This window comes from Cervus elaphus, chromosome 5 (assembly GCF_910594005.1).
Source record: "Cervus elaphus chromosome 5, mCerEla1.1, whole genome shotgun sequence".
In the NCBI taxonomy this organism is placed as follows: Eukaryota; Metazoa; Chordata; class Mammalia; order Artiodactyla; family Cervidae; genus Cervus; species Cervus elaphus.
In genome coordinates, this window is record NC_057819.1 from 62280787 (window position 1) to 62298619 (window position 17833).

Sequence of the window (17833 nt, forward strand, 5' to 3'; positions counted from 1 at the left end):
GACAGAAATGAAAGAGAAGAGAGATTTTCCCCAGAATTAGGGAGCCAAGATTCTCAAAATTGGTAGTCAGTGTTCTGTCAGCCAAAGGAGAAGGGGAGGGGATAAAGAGGTTAGTCTGGAACCTAGGGGATGGTAAGTGGTAATCAGAATCGCAACTTGTTCATATGGTGCCTCTATACAAATTAGAAAAAAAGCAATCTTTCAGGGCTAATTCAGCCACAAGAGAACTCAGTTTGGTGAGTGCAGTATAGGTAGGTTTGGGCTTCTCTTCTTTCCTTCGTCAAGCACCCCTAGGACAGAGAGCAATCTGCCCACCTACACACATGCCCCATGATGGTGCACTTAGCTAAGCCAGTCACGCGGCACCAGGGCTTTTGGCATCAACAAACATTTAACTCAAGCTTGGATAATCAGCAGAGCTGCCAGCTTCCAAAAGACCATACATCCTAGACAATCAGGATATATTACTAGTGAAAAAGATGAACTGAAGATGTGAGAGCCAATTTTTTTAGGTACCACATAAGCCCGTATCTCATTCAAGCCTCGAGAAAGGAGGTCTTTGTCCTAACCATCTAATGACTGTGAATAAATTTCCTACTAGCCAGATATGAAGATCTGAATTCAAATGAGGACATCTCTTATATACTTGAGTTGTGGTTACAGACTTAAATTTATACAGTTGATCCTTGGAAAACACATTTAACTTATATGCAGAGTACATCATGTGAAATGCTGGGGTGGAGAATCACAAGCTGGGAGAAATATCAACAACTTCAGATATGCAGATGATATCACTTTAATGATAGAAAGTAAGGAGGAACTAAAGAGAGATTCATGACGAAGGTGAAATAGGAGAGTGAAAAAGCTGGCTTAAAACTCAACGTTCAAAAAAACAAAGATTATGGCATCCGGTCCTATCACTTCATGGCAAATAGATGGGGAAAATGTGGAAACAGTGTCAGATTTCACTTTCTGGGCTCCAAAATCAAGGCAGATGATGACTGCACCCACGAAATTAAAAGATGCTTGCTCCTTGGAAGAATAGCTATGACAAACCTAGACAGTGTATTAAAAAGCAGAGACATTACTTTGCCGACAAAAGTCCATACAGTAAAAGCTACAGTTTTTCCAGTAGTCATGTATGGATGTGAGAGTTGGACCATAAAGACTGAGTGCCAAAAAATTGGTGCTTTTGAACTGTAGTGTTGGAGAAGACTCTTGAGAGTCCTATGGACTGCAAGGAGATCAAACCTAAAAGAAATCAACCCTGAATACTCACTGGAAGATTTGGTGCTGAAGTTCCAATACTTTGTTCACTTGATGTGAAGAGCCGGCTCACTGGAAAAGACCCTGATGCTGGGAGAGACTGAGAGCAGGAGGAGAAGTGGGCGACAGAGGATGAGATGGTTGGATGGCATCACCGACTCAATATCCATGAATTTGAGCAAACTCAGGGAGACAGTGAAGGACAGGGAAGGATGGCGTGCTGCAGTTCATGGGGTCGCAAAGAGTCGCACGCGACTTAGCAACTGAACACCACCACCCCTCCACCCAGTCAAACACTGGCACCTCCTATCTGCAGCTCCTCTGTGTCCTGCTTGGGCAGCTCTGAGGCCATGGATTCAACCAATCCTGGACAGGGTAGTACTACAGTATTTACTATTGGAAAAAATCCAGAGATAAGTGGACCCATGCAGTTCAAACCTATGTTATTCAAGAGTCAACGGCATTTAAATAATAAAACAGTACCAATATATTCACTCACAATTATTTCCAGGAAACAAAATGATAGAACTCACTATAATGAGCATAGTAAAACTTTTTTAAAGTTCCTGTTACTTGATTCTGTGATATTCATTGACATAAGCATCAGACAGATATGAAGTGTTATATGGCAATCACAATCACAAAGAAATTCACTCCATTTTTACTCTACAAAGAAGTGTGTTAGGATCTGGGATATGGAGACATAAATGTTACTTCCCCTTTACAGATCACAGATATAAATTCCTAAACAGTGAAAGGATATATTAATTGGGAGTAAATTGGTTATAAGCACAAACAGCCTTCTAGAAATTCAAAAGAAAAAAGGATGCCTAAAAGTTGGCGTTGTCAGAGAAAGTTCTGAGGAGAAGAACGTAATATACTGTATTTCCTATTACAACACTCATCAAACTATATTGCTTGCTCTAAATTGACAGCTCCAGGAGATTAAGGACTTTATGTGTCTTGCTACACCTCCAAAGCCTAGACAGAGTAAGTGGCACATTTAGATATTCAGTGAAAATCTGTTGAAGAATGGTAGTTACATTCTTCTGATTAAAGAATAGTAGTTACAATCAAAGATAAACAGCAGAAGGGAAAGACAAGAACAGTCCTGACAGGGGAATATCTTAAGAAGAGGTACAGAGATTGAAACATGCATATACCATTTGTTTCCAATGATCGATGAAGAACTATTCAGTTGGTTTGGAGAGGACTATATCCATGGGACAGGAGATAATTTAAAAATGGACACATGTTTCCAATAAATTAAAACTGAAGAGAAAGATTATGAAGTACCCAATATAGTATAAAGGACATCATCGATTAAAGACAATTAAGTAAAAAAGTAAGTATATATACTGAAAACATATAGTGAAAACAAATCTCACTATAAGGAGATCTGCAAAAGTAAATCAGTTGATTAAAGTTGAATATCCTTGTAACAGAAAATAAACAGCTGAACTCAACTGAGGTACACCAACATGTAACCAAAGAAACAAGTAAGTATATATACTGCCTAAATTTTACTATGGATGATAATGACATTCAAGTTACATGCAGAATTCCATCTATATCCTAAAAGCATCTTTCTAAGAACCATGCCTTGATATAACACTAAATATTACAGTTCAGAATTATCTCCTTTGACAGATGAAATTTAGTGACAGAGTCAAAGATTACATCTCTCTAATACTTCTAACGTACACTTACAAAGTGAAGTATGTTTTATATTCATCAGAACAGAACATTCAGCTCTGGATAAAAAACACATGTTCAGCAATTCTTTAAAACATCAGTGGAAAATGATAAGTAAACAACACTGACAGAAGACAGAGATATTTACAATTCACATTTTCTTTTGACTTGCTGACAATAATTTTAATCTCTATCACTTAATTAGGTGGATAGGTCTTAGAGGTAAGTAACATGGTCAAAATATAGTGTATCATCTCTTAAAATAAAAGTTTGAAAGGTTCAACCAGAGGTTATACCACAGTTAAGGATAAGCCCATTGCTTTGATCACAAATCCCCAGGCTTTCATGGCATAATGACAAGGATTGGTTGTGACCACACATATGTTTGGTTTTCTTTACTAAGGTACGATCCACATTGATATGAATGGCCTCTGCAGCAAGGCTGCACGATTCGCCTTCTAATAGTCACCAATTCTATCCATTGAATTAAAACCATCACTTCAATAATACCCGGGCAACCATGACAAATATTAGTCTTTTAATCCAAAGAAATAAGGTAATCAAAACTGAAATAAGAACAAAGATGCTACTTCACAACTGAAGTTCAGTATTTTTTTCCTTTTTGTTAAAATATGAAATCCTGACAGGTCAAATATAAGCGTGACAGCAAGGTAACTAATTTAATGTGTACTGCTTTGGGGACACTGATGGTTAAAGAAAAGATGTGAAAGCAAAAGTTTAGACTATATACTGTCTATTCAACTTACTGGTCACATGGTTTTAATTTAACTTTTCTAACCCTTGAAAGTGTAGTCACTCAGTCGTGTCTGACTCTTTGCAACCCCATGAACTGTAGCCCACCAGGCTCCTGTGTCCATGGAATTCTCTTGGCAAGTACACTGGAGTGGATTGCCTTTCCCTTCTCCAGAGGATTTTCTCAAACTAGGCATCAAACCTGTGTCTCCCACACTGCCAGCAGATTCTTTATCGTCTGAGTCACCAGGGCAGCCTTAGTTACCTCAAGTGCCATTTCTAAAGCACAGGGTTATTGTGAGGCTAATATGAGATAATATAGAATTCTACAAGGACAAATGATCTTACTATTATTATTATTATCATCATTAATATGCCCCTGGTAACAATCCCAAATTAGAGACTTGACTTGCCTGATTCTTAAAGCCAACAGGTAACTCAGTGATAACAGACATTCTTAAAAGCATTTAACATAATCCTAAGGGCATTTAACAAAGTTTACTTAAATATGACCACAAAAGTATTTGAGACTTAATACTTCCTACTAAATAGCTATCACATTTAAAACAGATTTATTTACTTTTACTAACAAAGACAGCATAGCTTCACATGTCTCATTTTATGATGAATACTCTCAATACTTTATAGCATTTTCCTGCTTTCAAACACATTTTTTTCACCTGCAGATTTGGACTGGACATCTTCACTGTATCTTTTGCTGTTTCAGATGCTTATCTTCCAGGACAGTGTAATTTGGGGAGAGATAATGGACATTAATGATGCAAATAATAGGTAAGCAGTGACTGCCAGAAGATGGAAATAAAACGTTCACCATAAATCTTTTCTGGAGCAAGTTATAAAATATATACATATTGCTTTAAGTATGGGGAAGAACAGTTAACACCACTATCTGAAATATATTAATGAACAATTTATATTTTTCCACTGAACAAAAACATAAGACACTAATTCAAAAAACAAACTACAGTTGACTTGTGTACATTTTTATAATTCAGGAAGATAGGAACATTTTCTAAGTGCTTAAAAAAAGTTTTTTTTCTGTCTAGTATGTAAGTAGCTTAAGAAGAAAAATATTCAGTTTCTCAAGTACTTTTTGTCAAAGAATAACAAGAACAAAAAGATGGTTCATTGTAGACACAAGAGTACAAAGTTCAATAAGAAAAAAATATTAGTACATAGGTATATCATCTAACTTACTGATGCGTGAAAAAGAAAAGGGTTAAAAAGATGTGGTTAAATTAACAAATCTATAAGCTATGTACAAAAACAAGGATGAACAAAAATACAGTTCAGTTAGAGTGTGTGTGTTCTACATTGTTACAAGAGAAGTAAGACAGCTTGAGCTCACTCTAATGTGGATGTGAAACAGAGAGAGATCGAAAGAGAGAGACTGCCAAAAAAACAGAAAAGAAGGAAGAGAGAAAGAGAGGGAGAGGGAGAAGGAGGAAAAAGAGAGGGGGAGAGAGAGAGAGGGAGAAGGAAGAGGCAGAATGAAGAGACAGCAAGAAGAAGAGGGAGGGAGATAAGGAGGAAGGGAGGGAGGGAGATATATGCATCAGAAATGTACAAAGGATGTCTAGAAAAGGGTAAGATTCTAATTTTACTTTCTTTTAGCATTATTAAAATTCTGAATTATTTAAAAGTTTGTTTGAAAACAGGACAAATAGATGAAGAAAATAAAACTATCAAGTCACCCTAAGTTAAGCTTTTTCTCTTAACAAATACTCCAAGAAATACATATCCAGCAATTATGTTCTACTAACTGTAGCTAAACATTTTCTTATAAATGGCTCTAACGCTGATGCTATCAGCATCTGTGGAATGTATTATGGTAGAAGACATGCTGATAGAGGAGAAAAGAAACCTAACTTATCTTTAGATCACAGCCCCTGGGGTTTCTGAAGTAGTAGAGGGCAAGTCAAAGGTCTCATGTTTAACAAATCTCACAGCACACACACAAGACTATTTTCTGATCATCTCTATTTTGTATTATTACTTCTAATGAACAGATACACATTTAATACCTTTAAGGGTTATTAAAGCTAAAACCAATTCTGTATAATATTACTGATGGCCATTTATTTTTAAAATACTATTTAGTAAACTCCTAGGATTTAATCGCATTCTATTTAAGTATGGAATATGCTGTACTGATCTTACTGATTTCATAACAATAAAATTTTGCATTCATCACTAATGATAAACAGAAAGTTGTAAGATACATTTTTAAATTGAATATCCAAGATACGGTCAGTAGCAAGATGCCATTATGGACTTCTTTTGTAAAGCTACGTGAGTAAAAACTCAGTGTGCCTTAATTGTTAAAACTGTAGGAAACTGAAGTATTAACAACTCTTGGTCAGCAGATGATATTCAACTACCAGTTCTCCTGTGCAGAGATAAGCCTGTCCTAAAACATGAGATGTCGGGAGCCCTAGTGAAGTATCTACCCACTGCATTTTGCTGTGCCCTTCTGGTGGAAATGGCCAGACACTCTCCTTTTTCTCTTCAAATGACCTATCTATCCCACGCTTTTTCACTGACACCTCTTTTCTTGATATATTTATATCTACTCATTCATTCATTCAAACAATATTTATTGATTTCTAACTAAATGCAAGGCATTGTTCTAAATGTTGAGGTTACCAAGTGAACAAAACAGAAAGTCCCCACCTTCACAGAGCTCTAGCTATGGAGATATGAAATAAACAAACTAATATATGTATCATGTCAAATGGTGGCAAGCACTATGTTAAAAAAAAGAAAGGCAAGATAAAGGGATAGAAAATGATGGTGGTTGGGCAGTGTTATTTCAGAGAGAGAGTTCAGGCAAATCCACTCTGAGGAGGTGACATTTGAGCAGAGACCTGAATGAAAAATAAGTAAATAAATTGGAAAAGTGGTTGTGGCAGAGAGAACATTACATGCAAAGCCACCAAAACAGGAGTAGGCTTGGCACTTTTGAAGAGGAACCACAACAAAGGCAATGAGGCTACAGTACAGTAAAAGACATGAGTCATCAGTGAAGCAATGGAACAACACAGGGCTACAGTAAGAACCTGAATTCTGGTCTGAGCTAGATAAGTGGTTACTGGATGGATGTGAGCACAGGATATGATCTGACTTAAAAAACAAAAAGATTATTCTTGATGCTGTATGGAGAAAACCTCACATGGGGAGCAGGTGAAGTGAGAATTTACAGCCACTTGCGCAAGGGTCCTAGTGATGGACGTGGTGATACATGTCAGGTTCTACACATATTCTGCGGGTTGATTAGATGAGCAATGAGGTGTGTGTGTGTCTGGGAGGAACAAAGATTCCAAGGTTTCTAAAGGGCTGAGCAAACTTGGTAAACAGTGCTATCTTTCACTGGGATGGCAAAGGCGGGTACTGAACGGGAGTTTTTCTTCAGGGTGGGAAGGAGAGTAAGAGGGAAGTACAGAGTTTGATATTGGACATGTTCAGTGTAAAACATCTCTAAACATACACATAGCTCAAAGGGAACTAGATACACAGATCTAGAATTCAGGGGAGAGCCGAGAGGTGAGGTGTGATCACCCAGGGAGCAAATGTGAACACAAAAGACATCTAAAGACAAGACAAAAGGTACGCCAGTAATTTACGGTGTGAAAACAAGATAATCCAGTAAAGAGATGGAGAAAAGAAGATAGTCAAGAGAAGGTAGGTGGCTCCTTCACCAAGCAAAGGAAATGTTATGAGGAAAATGAATCAATTAATTGTGTCAATAAAAATGCAGATCAAGTACCACAAGAACTGAAAATCTGCATTTGATAACATGTAAAGATTGCCCGGAGAAATATCAATAACCTCAGAGATGCAGATGACACCACCCTAACGGCAGAAAGCAAAAGAGGAATTAAAGAGCCTCTTGTTGAAGGTGAAAGAGGAGAGTGAAACAGCTGGCTTGAAACTCAACATTAAAAAAACGAAGATCATGGCATCCAGTTCCATCACTTCAGGCAAAGAGATGGCAAAGCAATGGAAACAGCAACAGACGTTATTTTCTTGGGCTCCAAAATCACTGCAGGCAGTGACTGCAACCATGAAATTAAAAGACGATGGCTCCTTGGAACAAAAGTTATGAAAAACTTAGAGTATTAAAAAGCAGACATATTACTTTGCTGACAAAGGTCTGTATAGTCTAAGTTATGGTTTTTCTAGTAGTCATGTATGGATGTGAAAGCTGGACAATAAAGAAGACAGAGCACCAAAGAATTGACGCCTTCAAACTGTGGTGTTGGAGAAGACTCTTGAGACTCCCTTGGACAGCAAGGATCAAACCAGTCAATCCTAAAGGAAACCCACCCTGAATATTCATTGGAAGGACTGACGAAGCTGAAGCTACAACACTTGGGCCACCTGATGCGAAGAGCTGACTCACTGGAAAAGACCCTGATGCTGGGAAAGATTGAAGGCAGGAGGAAAAGGGGGTAATAGAGGACAAGATGCTTGGATGGCATCACTGACTCAATGCACATAAGCTTCAGCAAACTCCGGGAGATGGTGAAGGACAGGAAAGCCTGGCATGCTGCAGTCCATGGGTCACAAAGAGTCAGACACAACTAAGCGACTGAGCAACAACAACAAGGCTGCTCATCAGTGATTCTGCCAAGACTGATGTTGATAACGCGGTGGAGAAGAAAGCTTGATTCGAGTGGGCTTGGAAGACGGCAGGAGCTAAGTGGAGATCAAGAGACGAGACAATTGTTTTGAGGGAGTTCAAGATAAGCATCACCTAATATTTCTTCTCCTACAGGCCTATGACACTATTCTGAAGTGGGTGATAGTATTCTGGTTATTCCAAAAATATATCTATGTGTCAAAACTGAATTCACGCGTTTGATCTATGCATCAGCTTCAATATAATTCATAGAATAATTATTTATCTAGGCACCAGTCTAAAGAATCATCTTTATGCCTCCCATCCCTTAACAGTCAACTAGGTGCCAAACCCTGGTGAATTACTTTTAACTTATCCCCTGAACTCATCTCCTTAGCTCTTCAACAGTTGAGGCTCTTATCGTCTTTACTTTTAACTGTCATAGCCTCTTAATATCTCTCCCCACATCTAAATTCTCATCCATTTATCCCATTCCATGGGTCTATTTTCCATACTGCTGCCAAAGCACTTTCTTTTTATAATAGAGATAATTAGTGCAAAATCGTAAATGAATCCTCATAGGCTAAAGCAGGGGATAGGAAAGTATAGCCCAGGGTCAAGAAACTGCAACTTGTTTAATAAATGAAATTTTATAGCAACAAAGTCTGTATACATGTAGTCTTGTACTCCAGTGGTAGAGTTGAGTAGCTTGCCAGCGATCCCATGGACTGAGAAATGAAAAGTATCTTCATATTACTTAGGGTCTTCATACCAGACCACAGTTGCCTTTCAGTGTTTTTCCCTTTCTATGGTTCCTACATACTAAGGACATAAGACCAATCAGCAGGCAAACAAGTATTCCCCAATGTACTAAGTATTTTCTCTGAATTTTGTTTGTGTCATTTTCCTTGCTCAGAATACACTTTATCAAAGCATTAATTTAATAATCTTTAATTTAGGGCCTACTATATTCCAGGCACAGTTTTAAGCACTAGGGATAAACCAATGAGCAAACAGTCCAAAGTCATGCTCTTATGGAGCTCGTGTTAATAATAAACAGTAAGGACACGCATGTCAGGTGGTAAGTGACTAAAGAAACACAGTGCTGAGAAATGAGTTAACTGCACGGGCTGAGGGACATACTTTTAAATAAAGAGGACAGAGAAGGCTTTCCTAAGAAGGTGATAACCTGAGCAAAGACTTGAAATGGCTGAAAAATTAATCCTGAAGGGTATCTGCAGGGATTTTTCAGGTGAAATGAAAAGCAAACGCTTTGGGTGGAGTTTGTGAGGAATAGCTAGGAGGTCCCATTTAGCTAAAACAGAGTGGACAAGGGGGCAAATGGTACAAAGGGGTCAAGGTGTAACAGGATTTTGGAGAGGAGGGGTAGTCACTGTAGGGTCTTACACTGCAAGGACTTTAGCTTTTACTCACAACCAGGAAACCATTTATTAAGAGGGGGAAGCTGAGAAGAGCGGGCTTAAGGGAACGAAGATCAGGGATTTGGTTCTGAATGTGTTACACACGGGAGGGAGATCATAAGGAGCAAGTCAGAGATCAGGAGAAAGGTACATGCTAGAGATGTAAATCTGGGAGATAGGAGACTCTCTCACAACCTTTAAGATACAACTCGAATACCGCTTACCCTATGAAGTCATTCACAGCCCACTTCCTCCAGGAAGAATTAATTCCATTTTGTTTATATCTTATTTTTTTTGACAATTTATTTTATTGTTTTCAATTAACTATTTCTTTGTAATCTTTTATTTATTTATTTTTAAATTTAATTTATTTTAATTGGAGGCTAATTACTTTATAATATTGTATTGGTTTTGCAATACATTGACACGAACCACCCATGGGTGTACATGTGTTCCCTATCCTGAACCCCCCGCTCCCCTCCCTCCCCATCCCATCCCTCTGGGTCATCCCAGTGCACCAGCCCCGAGCACCCTGTATATCTTACTATAGTACTTATAACTGTCTAGCTTGTATTAAAACATAGTTTTATGTATATCTGTTGTTCTCACCTGGAGATATGTGACATAAAGAACTGTTTATTTTATCCTTTTAATACTAAATGCTCTGTACTATCACATACATTTTTATATGATGAAATTATCAATAAATACTGGCTTAACTAAATGTGTTTGCGGGGAGTTGAATTCACCTGTCATAGGAAGTTTTCTGACTCAAGGCAGGGAGCTAGATCACTGCTCCCTAACTAAATTCTCTACATACACGTCCAAGTCAAACTTCATTTCTCTCTCATCTTAGGAGACAAATCAGTCACCAAATCCTAACCGTTCTCATCTTCTAAGTGTGTCTCAAATTCACCCACATTTCTCTAGTAACATTGCCGGGAATGAGTCAAGCCTCCATTGCCTCTCACCCCATTACTTACTGTTACTTACTTACTGTTTCCACTCCTGCTCATGGTGTAATACATGTTCAAACACCAATCACAGTGATTACCAAAACCACCACATCCCCTCTGCCTGACGCTTTCCAGCATTCCCCTGCTACCCCCGGGATAAAGTCCAACCTCTTTACCAAAGCTCATGAGGTACCTCACAACAGGCCGTGGCTTGCCTCTTTCCTCTCCCTTCTCTTCACATCTGATCTCGTCTCCACGAAGCAGAGAGCCTTTATCACACTGAATTGCTGAGATGCTCTTATTGTCAGCATTCCCTTTAGTGCACAAGTTTCCTGAAGGCAACTCTGTCTCATTTGGTGCTGTATCACAACCAGGGCATAAACTTCAAAATAAGAACTTGAGACATAAATGCTGTCTTAGGATTCTACCAGACTTCTTATTATCCTATTAACTTTTAGCGCAGGTTATTTTAAGATATATTTTTGTACTAAATTCTGAGCTCCTAGAAAAGTGTCACCAATAATCTCCATTTTAGATCCACTTACTCCTGTTCCCACTCCGAAACTATGAACCTAAGTGACATTTATGACTCCTTCCACTTTTCAGCCCTGATTTGTCAATCACTTCTATAGGAGAGAAGAAAAAGATTTCAAACTGCAGCAAGTCAGATGGTATTTAATCATTACATTAAATTTATCGACACTAAAAGTGCCTGAAATGAGTATGCTGCCTGGAGAGAGGGAGGGAAATCAGTGGCAATGAACTACCTAGAAAAGCTTAGCTTTCTGCCTAAATGTTCAGATGTGATTGCCTTATGGAATTGATGTGAGCTTTACGAGTCTTAGTTGCTCCACAAAACCTGGTCATAATGGTTCAGGCTGAAGACAGTAATCTATTTTGCACCTCAGTTTCTAAACGTACGTGTTTTTTTAAGACTTGAAACGCAAGCTCTCGCTGCGAGATTTTAAATTACTCTTTATACAGAGATGATTTTCCAAACCAATTTTAGCACTTTCTATCTCAGCCCTCAAGATTAGCTACTATTGCTACTACCTGTCCGTTCATATTTAGATGCAGTACACCATCAGAAACACCACTGCTCAAAGAGGATGAAGGAAATCTTCCTTCTAGAAGCAGAAAGCTATCTCTCCGTGGGATGCTGAAACAATGCCCTAAGTTTGCACTGCCCAATGGGGAAGCCACTAATTATAGTGGCCATTAAACACTTCAAATATGGTTAGTCCAAAGACAGACTTGTTGTAAATATAAAACACACACCAGATCTCAAAGAAGACTTAGTATATTAAAAAAAAAAAGAATGCAAAATATCTAATCAATAATTTTATATTGATTACATGTTGAAATAAAAATATTTTGGGTGTATCAGGTTGAATATATTCTTAAAATCAACTTCACATAATCCTTTTGACTTTTTAACATGTGACTACAAGAAAATCTAAAATTACATATGTGATCATAATTATGATTGACATTACATTTCTATTGGACAGTGTGGTAAGCCTAGAGAACTGACCAACACTTCTGAACTTTTTATCCAAACTGAATAAAAAGTATCATTGAGGGTCAGATCTGAAATGGATCCACCAATGATGCATAGAAACACAAAAGATATCCCCAATTTAAAAATGGTCAAACATGCTAAAAGTGAAAGACTGCTTTAGTAACATCTAATAATGTCTCTTTCTTCTCTGAAATAAATGAGAGTATTTTAATCTTTATTTCTTAGGAGTAGCCTTTATTTTTCAGTAAAACTATTCTCTAAGTATTAGCATAATGCAAGAAACAGGAACCCTAAGATATCATAGTGATAATTCACCTTTAGGGAAAAAAGTTAAGTACTAGAAATGTTATCATGTTATTCTTTTTTCTGAAAAACTTTAAATAAACCATCTACCTCACAATATCTCATTTTTATAAAACCTCATGGAAACATTAGAGAATGTATATTAATCCAGCAAGGTATACTTTAGAATCCACTCAATACAATGATTCCTACCACCCACTCACATACTTCACTATCCTCTCTTTACTGTTTAACATATCCCTTAGTATTTCTAAAAACTCTAACAAGACAACACAAATAAAGATCAGACTATAATTAATATTCCATCTGAAATACAACATCATATCTTAATGAAATGTTTATACCATCATAGTGATTTAAATGTGCTTTAATACATTCATTCTTACACATTAATTATAATAATTTAACATGCTTTATGAAGTGCTAGAATGTAACATGAAGAGGCAAGATCAAAAAGTAAAATATAAAAAGAGACATGATTAAATCCCTCTTCAATTACAGAAGGACAAACTATAAGGAGGCTCTTTAAACAGCCTATTAATATAACCAATGTAACCACAGAAAATTAGAAATACCAAAAAAAAGAAAATTAGAGATACCAAGGGAACATTTCATGCAAAGATGGGTTCAATAAAGGACAGAAATGGTACAGACCTAACAGAAGTAGAAGATATTAAGAAGAGGTGGCAAGAATACAAAGAAGAACTGGACAAAAAAGAGCTTCATGACCCAGATAATCACGATGGTGTGATAACTCACTAGAGCCGGACATCCTGGAATGTGAAGTCAAGTGGGCCTTAGGAAGCATCACTATGAACAAAGCTAGTGGAGGTGATGCAAATCCAGCTGAGCTATTTCAAATCCTAAAAGATGATGCTGTGAAAGTGCTGTACTCAATTATGTCAGCAAATTTGGAAAACTCAGCAGAGGCCACAGAACTGGAATAGGTCAGTTTTCATTCCAATCACAAAGAAGGTGAAGGCCAAAGAATGCTCAAACTATCACACAATTGCAGTCATCTCACACGCTAGCAAAGTAATGCTCAAAATTCTCCAAGCCAGGCTTCAGCAATACGTGAACTGTGAACGTCCAGATGTTCAAGCTGTTTTTAGAAAAGGCAGAGGAACAAGAGATCAAATTGCCAACATCTCCTGGATCATCAAAAAAGCAAGAGAGTTCCAGAAAAACATCTATTTCTGCTTTATTGACTATGCCAAAGCCTTTGACTGTGTGGATCACAATAAACTGTAGAAAATTCTGAAAGAGATGGGCATACCAGACCACCTGACCTTGAGAAACATGTATGCAGGTCAGGAAGCAATAGTCAGAACTGGACATGGAACAACAGACTGGTTCCAAATAGCAAAAGGAGTACATCAAAGATGTATATGGTCACTGTGCTTATTTAACTTATATGCAGAGTACATCATGAGAAAAGCTGGGCTGGATGAGGCACAAGTTGGAATCAAAATTGCCGGGAGAAGTATCAATAACCTCACAGATGCAGATGACACCACCCTTATGGCAGAAAGTGAAGAACAACTAAAGAGCCTCTTGATGAAAGTGAAAGAGGAGAGTCAAAAAGTTGGCTTAAAGCTCAACATTCAGAAAACTAAGATCATGGCCTCTGGTCCTATCACTTCATGGCAAATAGATGGGGAAACAGTGGAAACAGTGGCTGACTTTATTTTTCTGGGCTCCAAAATCACTGTAGATGGTGATTGCAGCCATGAAATTAAAAGACACTTACTCCTTAGAAGGAAAGTAATGACCAACCTAGATAGCATATTAGAAAGCAGAGACATTACTTTGTCCTCACAGGTCTATCTAGTCAAGGTTATGATTTTTCTAGTAGTCATGTATGGATGTGAGAGTTGGACTATAAAGAAAGCTGAGCACTGAAGAATTGATGCTTTTGAACTGTGGTGTTGGAGAAGACTCGAGAGTCCCTTGGACTGCAAGGAGATCCAACCAGTCCATCCTAAAGGAGATCAGTCCTGGGTGTTCATTGGTAGGACTGATGTTGAAGCTGAAACTCCAATACTTTGACCACCTGATGTGAAGAGCTGACTCATTTGAAAAGACCCTGATGCTGGGAAAGATTGAGGGCAGGAGGAAAAGGGGACGACAGAGGATGAGATGGTTGGATGGCATCACCAACTCAATGGACATGGGTTTGGGTGGACTCCAGGAGTTGGTGATGGACAGAGAGGCCTGGCATGCTGCGGTTCATGGGGTCACAAAGAGTCACACACCACTGAGTGAGTGAACTGAACCATACATTGTATACTTTACAAAGTATTATATTTAGAAGCATACTAAGTTGTAGGGTCCAAATTACCTGGCTATCAATATAGAAAATGGAGTAATTTATCAATGTCCTATCTATCTCACAGATATTTTATGGTTTAAAAAGAAAAAGAAAATTAGGAAAATATACATATTGGTTGGAAGAGCAAGTTTCACCCTTGGTTTCACCCAAGGCAGTCCTGAAGAAAATTTCTGTGCATCTGAACATAAGGACATGGTAGTTAAGAATAAAACAGTATTTCTAACCAGGCTCCTATCAACCTGACACTTGGAATTTTTAAATCTACTTTTTAAAAAACTTTTCCCAGGATTCCCCTGGTGGTCCAGCAGTTAAGACTTTGCCTCCCAAAGCAGGGGGTGTGGGTTTGATCCCTGGTTGGGGAGTTAAGATCTCACATGCTCCATGGCTAAAAAAACCACAATATAAAACAGAAGCAATATTATAATAAATTCAGCAAAGACTTGAAACAATCAATGGTACACATTAAAAAAGAATCTTAAAAAACAACACAACTTCTCCCTTATCCTTGTACTCTACTTCTTCATTTAGATGCCCTATATAACTAGGCTAGGAAGCTAAAAGTCAAGTAGCAAAATAGCAAGAACTGAAATTCTAGTAGTTTTTTAGTAATTGGGGCTGTTTTTATCAAAGTCTGCTGGGACATTCAAACAGAAGCAAAATGAATTTGAGTCATTATTTATGAAGAAACAAGAGTAAGTAGAAAAATAAGGAAAGAGAAAGGTAAAGTTCATATGGTTTTGGGGGACTTGTGTTTTTAATGCTATAGCTCTTTTGTGTGGATTTATTTTTTATTACAAGTGAGGTATTTTAAAGAAAATCTTTGGAAAAATGGAACCAGACATGCACTAATTAAAGAAACATCAGTGAAAAAGGCCAAGATTTAGGAGAAAGAGACAATAAAACCACAAATATCGACCACGTATCTCCTTTCCAAAAAAGCATTAAGTAGGAATGTCTACTACAGAGAGGTAGAAATTTGAAAATATCCACTACCTCTATTACACAGTAGAAAAGAATTCAAATTTATGATTTCATTATTGTTTATATTTCTACTACCAAACTTAAGTATGAGGTTATAATTTGGTCAAGATGCTTTAAAAAAAAAAAAAGAGGGAATCTAGAAATTCAGAAAAATTTTTAGTTAAGTCTTCAGTTTGATAACAGAAAGTCAGTCTTATCAATGTTTTCATATGTCTGTATCTCTTATGTCTCAAAGAGCTCATTAATGACATAGTTCGAGATTAGAAGTAGAAACAATTACTAAATCTGTGAATAATTGATCTGTTAATCAGAATAATAATATTCTGATTAATTGCTATCTAATTATCCATTGATAATTATCCTGTTTCCATTAATGATTCTTGAGGAAGATGATATATAATTTCAAGAGTATTCCAGAGTACATTATTTGTGATATCAAATTCCTATAGATGTTCCAACATAAAAGATTATTTCTGCGTATGATGAATCTTCTTCAATAAAATACCTTGGATATAAGCAAATGTTTACTCTATGGTAAGATACAGTATGTGAACACATTTTATAGACTGTAATGTAACACACCAAAAATAAGATGAAATTATCATTTTAATGAAATTTTTAAAAGTGCTCTATAGTAACATAAACATAAGTAATGCAACTTTTCTTCTTTAAACCCAGATATTTCTCATATTACTTATCATATAATTATACATATAATTATTTATATAAAAGTCAGTTCTTTATGATGCCATAAGGAACTTCACAACTACAGACAAATCTCATTTTACTCAACTGCATCTACACAGTATCTTTCAGAAAGAACACTATGTCACGAAAATAAAATACAGTACTTCTGAGGTTAGAAGCAAAAATAAGTGTTATATTAGCTTCTGTGCCAAGTTTTTGATCTTTTTATAGTACTGAACATACATATAGATAGAGGAACTCATTTTCTGTATATAATAATGCAATTCTATACCAAGCAGAGTCAGGTATGCATTTAGAACCAGCATCAGGTAAAATATGATTACCTTAAGAACAGAGACAGGAAATTGCTAAAGTCAAACGAAATACGTTAAGTCTGAGATCTTTCTCACAGTATATTTCTGACTGTATTAATTTTATTCATTGATTTTGGAATTCCACTGAGCATGCTGCCTTACATACATACTACTGTATTTTTCCTTTAAAAAAGATTCCAAGAAGGAAGGAAAACAACTGTTCCACAATTAGAGAGAAAGAGGAGACATTCAGACAGACAAAAACAGACAGGAGACAGAGAGACAGAAATCATTTACAGTAGTTCTGGACCATTTAACTAAGGTCTCATCCTTTGAGGCTCATCTTTAGTAAATAAGGCTGTACCGCAAAAGAGAAATTCATTCAGTAAGAAACACACTGGAAGTAACAACTGTAAAATGAAACAGTTCTGTACCTTAATATCCGATGTATCACGCTGACTGTTTCGCCAAGCTCTGGAAATTGAGGAAAAAGTTCGATCTGCATGATCAAATTTCCCTCCTTGTAAATTTAGGAAATAAGTTGTGAAGGGCTCCTAAAAAAATAAGCAATTTAAAAACTCCATATGCATATGTTTTCTCATGGACAAAAATGTGGTTTTATAAATCTTTATATTTAAATACATTAAATAGACACTTAATGTATGTTAATGATAGACATTAGCCAGTATTATGTCCTAGGCACAGACTGATAATTATACCTAAACTATTACATTAAGGTTCTCAAATTGTTTCAGAAGTATTTCCAAAATTTGGTATTTTCTATATTTTTTAGACTCCTTTCCTTTTCAAGAACAATTTATTAATAACATTCAGACATAAATTAAGACTGCATTTTTCTTCATAGTACAAAGAAATAGTCCAATATATAATTTTCCTATTGTTATGGCTCAATATTTAATTTATGATTAAGAAAAGAAAAATGTTTGGAAGATTTAAAAGC

At 36.8% G+C, this 17833-nt stretch overlaps 1 protein-coding gene across 4 annotated transcripts in view; it reads right to left on the reverse strand.

The window, feature by feature from the left end:
- The window catches only part of LRBA (LPS responsive beige-like anchor protein), a 723276-nt gene that overhangs the window by 159215 nt on the left and 546228 nt on the right, over positions 1-17833 (reverse strand). For all 4 annotated transcript variants that reach the window (XM_043902582.1, XM_043902581.1, XM_043902579.1 and 1 more), the window contains exon 46: positions 17307-17426. In XM_043902582.1, the coding sequence (XP_043758517.1) occupies positions 17307-17426 (120 nt within the window). The remainder of the gene's footprint in view (positions 1-17306; positions 17427-17833) is intronic.